At 37.5% G+C, this 8,428-nt stretch overlaps 1 protein-coding gene across 9 annotated transcripts in view; it reads right to left on the reverse strand.

Moving 5' to 3' along the window:
* The window catches only part of diaph2 (diaphanous-related formin 2), a 450,956-nt gene extending 443,219 nt beyond the window's left edge, over positions 1-7,737 (reverse strand). For all 9 annotated transcript variants that reach the window (XM_008420583.2, XM_008420582.2, XM_017307147.1 and 6 more), the window contains exons 1-2: positions 7,681-7,737; positions 6,731-7,113 (exon numbers count right to left, since the gene is read on the reverse strand). In XM_008420583.2, the coding sequence (XP_008418805.1) occupies positions 6,731-6,814 (84 nt within the window). In that variant the 5' untranslated portion in view covers positions 6,815-7,113; positions 7,681-7,737. The remainder of the gene's footprint in view (positions 1-6,730; positions 7,114-7,680) is intronic.
* Between the last annotated feature and the right edge of the window lie 691 nt (positions 7,738-8,428).

Raw genomic sequence — 8,428 nt, forward strand, 5'->3', positions numbered from 1 at the left:
TGGAATATGTGTAGGTTCAGCAACAGAGAACTACAGACATTTTTAAACCAATCGGATAAAACTTTAGGATTCTCATTTGAACATTCCTTTAATACTCTCAATATTACAAGAAGATAATTTATGGAAGAGGATTATGGCCACTGAACCAAAAATAAACCACATACAAAAATAGATCACTTAAATCCAACAAGTTCCTCAGAAAGTTAGTTCACCTCCTGCTCAACTCGCATCGCTGTCAAAAAAACTTGGCTGCTCCTTCGTGCCAATCTGCATGAATGTCAAAAGAAAATTCTGAGGGAAAAAAAGTCAGAACTGACAAAAAAAGTGAAAATTCTGATTATAAATTCCAAATTCTAAGAAATTCTGAAGAAAAAAAGTCCGAATTCTCAGATTGAAGTTGAGTTAGAACTCAAACTCTCCAAATTCTGGGGAAAAAACCTCAGAATTCTGGCTTCGTCTCAGAATTTTTGTAAGTAGTTTTTAGTTCCCATAGTCCTTTTCCTATGGTGAAAAAAAAAAGAAAGAATGAAAATGTGCACGTGTCATTAACTTTCAATGCAAAGTAATTTTATCTTTTAGTTTTTGGATCTTACATCAACAGGTTGTTCAATTTTCATAAGCATGACTCCAAAAAGCACCACTGGCCAACTATCCCATTAATTCTCAACATATTTAAACTTTATTCAAAAGTCCTTCAGTAGAAAAGATTGACTAATCAGTGTTGATGGGATACAAACTGTTGAAATACGTACTTGTCACAGATGGCTGCCACAAACTATCCACAGACAGACACAGCTACCAGTTTTACCGCAAGGTTTGTAACATGATAGAGTATGTCAGGAATTTCTCAGTTGTGTTTGCACCTTTCACTAGTCAGCATGCTCTGCCAGATGGAAAGCTCCACATGATTCATCATGAGCAAACTGATCACATGGCCAATTTGCATATCAAAAACATTGCTTTAAAGTGCAATTCTGCATTTCTTATGTCGAAACCTGCAGTGGCTTGCAAAAATAGTCATAACCTAAGCTTTTCCATGTTTTGTCACATTGTATCTGTTTATCGGTTAAGTTTGTATGTTAGTTTACTAACCGTTGTGTGTCACCACTGTTAGTTTCCCTCATATTTTGTTCATCAGTTCAGTTTATGCTCGAGTTTTCTGTGTTACAACACAAGTTTAAGTCTGTTATGTTACTCCCTTTTGGGCCCAACTAATATTTATTTTATTTTTTTACATTTTTTGCAAATAAATTAGGAATTATTTTTGAAAGTTTTCAGTGTTTCTTCCCTCTGCCTGGTCTGTGCAAATCCCTGACACACCTACAGACTGAAAATTCCTCAAGTCTTCTATGTAAAATAGCTGGAGTTTGGTAAGATTGGATGGAGAACAACTACATATGAAATTTAAAGTCTGGAGTTGAAAAGAACCATTTTACAATCCAGATGACTTCTGAAGCTAGTTGCACTGAGCATCAAAGTTGATCGATCACATAAGATTCCAATTGAAGTTAGTTTTATTGTTACAAAATATGGGAAGGGTTAAGGGACTTTTACCATGTACAATCCAAAATACACAGCCGCATGCAAAACAGGTTAATTTTATTTATGTAAAAATTGAGATTTAATAAACGTTTTAAAGTGCATTCACGTAAAATATATTTATCAGTTTAATTAATAAATAATTTGTTTGCAGATAAATGCATTTTTATAAGAGAGCATTTCTGAATATACTAATACTCTTTATAACAACACAGAAAATTTGTTCATGCCTAAGCAGAGACAGAAGTTGTGAGATTTGAGACCAGATTTGACAAGCTGTAAAAAGTCATCATCATTGTTTTATCTAAAACTAATAAGAATGGATCCAATGCCTGTTTTCTTCACTGATGTAGGTTAAAAGTACGCATGATCCGACACAGTGAAAAATATACAGCCCAATTGTTTTTTTGTTGTTTTTTTTAAGAGAGTGGGAGGCATCCCTTTCTCAATTTGCACTCTGAGGTCATCTTTTACTCTGGTATGCACAGAGGACATATTTCTCCCTTCTTGCCAAACAAGCACAACTAAATTCCTTTTAAAGATCTTATTCCATCTTCCTGCTCCAATGAATGGCACGGCGCCATGTTATCGCTGCAATAACAGTATGGAAACAAACGGCTCCAGAAAACTGGCAGGTTTTGAGGCAAGTTTCTCTCAAAACACTGAAGAGTAATGGTATCGTCCTTGGCTGAGTCTCAGAAACATGGGGCCTCGTAATCCAAATGATGTAATCCTGCACAGAAACCTGTTGAATAAACACTCAGTTCTCAGAGCTGCTCCCTGGAAGCCCGACTTTAACTTTGCTTTAGGCAGAAATGAGTGTGTGATGATGGACATTAGCCTATTCTTGAATCTGCATGGCATTTTAATTATTTAACCCCAAATCTTTTGGTAACATCTTGAGTTATTTTATCAGACTAAACTACTCATCTGTGTTACGACATGTGAAATCATCAAAATCTGTTACATTGAAATGTTTTGCTTCATGAGTTTTACATGTTTACAACCAAACTATGGTGCAAAAAACAGGCGACTTGTAGTGGGAGTAAACAGAGGAGAACAAATCAAGGCTCCTCCCAGGGATGAATGATCACTTCCTCCTTCAATTCAGAGCTCTGCTGAGGTTTCTGCAAACAGCTATACTTTAGACTGGAGGAAGATTGAGCAACAGGGAACATGCCTGGCCATGAGACTGGCTTCAGAAACCAAAACTGCTCGTCTTACACAAGCTCCTCCGAAGTGGTATAGGTGGTGAAGTCATCACACTTTCTTGGAACACCACCCTAGCTCTGGGAGAATATGCAACTTCAGCCCAGTCTGGGATTTCCTGTCTGGCACATCTTATCGCCAAACTTTGTCTCGACTTTGCGCCTGCAAACCATTTACTGCAAGCTGAAAACACCACATTAGAGGAGTAGAAGTTAACAGTCAAGATGTTCATAAATTCCCAGACTGAGTCATGTGGTAGCGCTGTCCTTTTTACTGTGGTCTTATCACACATATGGGGTGGTCCGTTTACAAATGGGTACTCTGAGCGTTTTCACACATGGTGCGTAAAGGCATCTCCACAAGAATCCTGGCCACTTTTAATCAGTTAGTCGCTCTGTAGGCCTGTTCAGACCTTGCATTGACATGAATCCTGGCTGATTCTAGTACAAGTAGACAGATTTAAGCACGACTGGTCAGACCTGAATGACCAGATCCAGCTATTGTATATGCAATAATAAAATATGTAGAAAGGTCTTTAAAAATCACAAATACAGCAAGCCACTAAGAGTGAGATTCATCTATTCACTGTAGTTGTTCTTTTTGGAGTTACTTAGACCACAACACTTAAAGAAGAGGAACAAAACAATTTTGTGACTGATTGTAAAGGATTATCAAGGAACAATTACAATAGAGTGACTATATCGGGTGCAGTCAACTCCAAGAATAAAACAAGCACCGCCCTGTAATCCTCAGATTAATATAATCCTGGAAAATACATTGTTTTCTGGTTTGTTTGTTTTTTTTCATTGTGAAGGAGTCAAACAAGGACTTTTATAGCAGCAGGACAATCTCACTGTTAAGACAACTCCAACAAAGAGCATCTTGGGAACACTAGGTACAGAAAACTCCCCCTATTTGTGGTTCAGTATTCATGGGTTATTTCTGTGGAATTATCATCTATTTGCAGATGGGGCATTGCTATTTGACACAGCCAATCCAGGAGCATCATTCTTTTTCCTTCATGCTGATTGGCTGCGTCCTAAGAGAGGAAATAAGGAAGACTGTGGGTGTTAGCTTCCGTGGTACTACAAAGATGGTTTTCACAGTGTATACATTACTGCATGTTAAGGTATATTTGGTGTTTGACCTATGAAAACAAGCTGTTATAAGTGAGTAGTCTTCGGACTCAGATTTTCTGACATATTAAAATCAGAAATATATATGGAATTAAGCAAATCTCCTAGATTTACTACTTAATGCTTAGACTTAACATTTTTACCACAGATTTTTGATAAATTCAGAATTTTTGTCTAATAAATTGAAGTGTTTTTTCCCATCACAGATCTTTGGCTTAATGCAAATTTTTTTCTTGCATATCTACAACATTTCACAAATTTATTCACCTGATTTAACAAGTGTCACCGAGTCACAAACACATACTTTTGACTTAAAAAGGGAACAAGGAGAAGAAAACTCTTGAACAAACTAGCCCCTCTTTGAATAATTACAAAATAAATTTCACAGCTGTATACATAATATTAGAAAATATACATTTTCTTGCAAATATGTGAAATTAATCCAGAAATTGATTTGTTTTGACAGAAATTTACTCCTCCAAGACCACGTTATTTTTGTCTTGAATCTATAATGGCCTTTATGCTCTGATGTACTTATGAACTATCAAATTTAAAAGAAATCCATGTCAAAACACTGAAAAAGACCTCAGCTGACCCACTGCATCCTCAAATGAACTCAGTGTAGGCGTGGATCCAGACTGGATGTTTGTGCATGATCAGATAAATCAAAGGAGCAAAGGAGACTGCAGCATAAGCAAGTGCCATTAGATTTTGCTTAATTGACTCCTTCAGTCGACTTCTGAGATGATTATAATTTTGCTATAGAAGTTGAATCAATGCTCTGCTTCCACAGTGGAGACTTTAGCATCAGTCCACACACTGCAATCCAGTCCAGTCCACAGTGTGCTTTCAGCAGACAGTGAAATGCATTGGGATCAGCGTCTGACGTGGAGTTGATGCAAAAGAACTTTCCCACATAAATAAAGGCTCAACGCAGTCATAAGCAATAATTATTGCTAGCTAAACAAACAGATTACTTCAACGTTGACAGAGGATTCCTATCCGATGGTCTGAATGTAAAATTGTCGATGAAATTGTAGCAGATCACATCAAGAGGTGGTGCTTCTCAGAACTGACAGAAAGCTATGCAGTTTGTTCGCTATTTAGAAAACAAAAGTTACTGAACACAGGAAAATACTCAGGGAAATAAAAACTCATGCATAAGCAAATCTATTTTAAGATGTACTGAAACAGAAAACGTTATTTTAGCACATGCTTCTGCTGTGCCATTGGCAGCTAAGAACCGATGTCACTCAGCTGCAGTCAGATTTTCCTCAATAACTTCACGCTCCAACTCCTAGTGAGAAAAGCACAGCACTATGGGAAGCTTTTTGTCTTTAATCGTGCAATTACTCACCAACAGTAGTTTCGACATCTACAAAGAGCACAGCTGAACAGTGTGCTTAGCGCCGTCTTTAATGTGGTAACTGTTGGTTTAAGATCATCCTGACACCAACTAACTCCAATTACATTGCCTTGCAAAAGTATCCATACGCCTTGAACTTTTTCCACATTAACAGCATCAAGAAGACCAAGTCAACCCAAAGATTTTGCTGTGGAGAAGTTTGAAAACATGTGGAAGAAGTTGATTTAATCAGTTGAGAAAACAAAAATTAAAATCTATTGGCCACTATGGATGTTTGGTGGAAAGCTAATGGTGCACAGCACCCCAAAAATAACATTCCACACAGTGAAACGTTTTGACGTGGCAGTATTATGGTGTGGGAATTTTATGGGTTAGAATGGCCCAGTCAAACTCCAGACAAATTAAAAACATGTGGCAAGTTTTTCAAATCTTATGTTCAGAATTGCTTTTCTCCACCAGTGTAATACAACTTTTAGATGCGTCCCTGGCTGAAATGGCCAAATCATCTCCTCAGTTTGCAGTCAAGTTCTCCAGATTTGTACTAATAACCTAACAATTTGACTTGGCCGTGTTGAAGTAGAGACACCTGTAATCGTTGCTGGACACCAGCCTTCCTACCTCACAATAATTCACTACTTTGCATTAGTCTTTTAACCAGTACAAGAATAAAATCAATTGACATTTTTGGTTGTAAAGTGACATGTAAGTGGAATGTATTCCACTTCTACTTTCGTTGTTAATGTCCTGCTTAGTTATCATATTGGAAAATACAAACTTTGCAAAGTACCGATAACAAAACCCTCAACTGTAACCACATCTACTGACAGAAAGGAACTGCTTGATAACACCAGTGAACCACTAACGCGAGACTCAGGTTGGACTCCTTTTCAAATATGCACACTTTTCTCTATATCTAGATCACTTTACTAGGCCGAGCAGATGTGGAAGCCAGAAATGAACCATTGCCAACCGAAGTTTACAGTTATCTGACAGACACTGCCCTCAAGCTGACTAAGGTCACCCTTTATCAATCACACACACTCACAGGGTTAATAAAAGCCCCACAATAACCACGTGCGTTGCACTGTGCAATAAGTAATCCAGTAACAAGGTCTGTATGAACACGTGACGCATACAGGTCCAGCTGTCACAACAAGAGCACTCTTCAGAAAAAAAAAAAAAAAAAAAAAAAAAAAACTTTCAGGAAAAGCATTGATAAGATGATCACATGATCCACTTAATGCCTTGAAAATTGAAGCACTCAGCATAACAGTATCTGATTTGCTAAACTCTGACTGCTATTACAGCCACTCTGTAGGGGCTGCATTAAATAATAATAATAATAACACATCGATACCTTTAGCCTAATGTTGTGTGTTGACAGAGTGTTCTGTACCTCTACAGATGCTTTAACTTTCTGCAACTGGCTCTTTTAAATTTTAATTTCATGCAACAAATGTCATCTGCTTAGAATACCCACCAGCTTTTTGTTTTTACCCTCATCCTCACTGGACTTCTTTTTAGAGGGCTTGTTGGGATCCTCCCCACCGCTGGCTTGGTCCATTTTAGCTCTTGTAAGTCAGTTCCCTTCCAGAAGCAAGCTTCAAAACTTGATTGACTCCACTTAAGGGTAAAAAAAATAAAAATAAAAAATCCCAACAGCAAAAACACAAAACGTATATCCAAGTTATGTGTTCTCAAAATCCATCCCGTTTAAAAATGAAAAAAGTAAAAAGTTCTCCGCTTCCACATAGTATCCAAAACCATCCGGTAGAGAAGTCTGCTTGTACAAGAGGTGTGGTTGTGTGTGGTCTCCTCTGATCGGCAGTCAAGTCACCTCAAACAGCAGGGTGTATTGGCACTCTGAAAGTAGCACAACATTGTGCAAACAACAGATAATTACTCTCCCAGACCGTGCTGGACGTTAAGTTTCTGCTCACACGTGTTTTCTTCCTTGTCAGCATGCAGAGAGCCACCAACAACGGGCTAAAAACATATGTAAACAAACCTGTCAGAGTTAGCTATATCAATCTAAACAATAGAAAAATAAAAGCGGCTTGTTGTAATACACTGACCAACAAAGCAGATGTCTATTTCTAATATAAACTTAGAATGAGTGAACTTGTTTATATAGGTGATAATCCAGACACAGCTGCTTTTATGCGTTTCAACATTTTTAGATGCGATGCAGCCATTGATCAGAATCAATAAACGGTTGTCATAGTTGAAAAATCACCGTTGTTCTCTATGCTTGAGATACTTTGCAAGCGCTTCACCGACCAAGCTCTGAGCGACTGTTACCCGGCAAACACACTTTATTTTAACTGAAACAACATCACCCAGCCGCTTATAACGATAGTCTACACAAACACACAATGGGGAATAAAAATATTGTGAAAGAAAAGTCAGAAATTTCAAACGGGAGCTTACCTCAGCAACCAAACCTGAAAACCAGGCCCACAACGCGCCCGCCTATTACGACACGTGATTGGGCAATGAGGTATGCCTTAAATGGAAAACTGAATTCTCATTGGCCAGATGTGCTGACAGTTGTAAGGTCGGCGTGGCGTCGAATGGGCGGAGACTGTGATGGAAGAGAGGTCAGTGTGTGATTTCACACAGCAGGAGGATGGGAATCAGTTGTAAGAATAGATCAGGGACGAGGGAAAAGGCTTGTATGGCTTACTGTTCACCTGTGTTATAATAATACACATGTAAATCGCTTCTGTGGAAGCGACATCAGTAGAACTATTACAAACTGGGTCCACATCATTTACAGAAGAAATTAGCTCTTCAATATATTTATAATAGTTTTGATTATCTGGTGCCAAATTACACCCTCTGTGTTGTATATGTTGAGAAATGTCTCAACATATACAGCTGGAAAAAAGAGACCATTTTATCTAAAATCAGGTTTGGCAATAATAATTTATTCCCTTCTAGATGTATTTTTTATTTAGATTTTCTTTTTTTGAAAGGTTCTTGTCCCTTTTGTATTTTTTTTAATTAGTCAACTATTGAAATAATCATCAACTAATTAAGTAGTCAAATAAGCATTAACTGAATTATACAGACTGAAAAAAAGCATTAAAAAAGTAATGCAGTGCAATAATTAAGTCAAAACTGAACAAAGACTATTTACATTTGGCAATTAAGATTTAAAAACATGTCTGTAAAT

Source organism: Poecilia reticulata, linkage group LG10, assembly GCF_000633615.1.
Source record: "Poecilia reticulata strain Guanapo linkage group LG10, Guppy_female_1.0+MT, whole genome shotgun sequence".
NCBI lineage: Eukaryota > Metazoa > Chordata > Actinopteri > Cyprinodontiformes > Poeciliidae > Poecilia > Poecilia reticulata.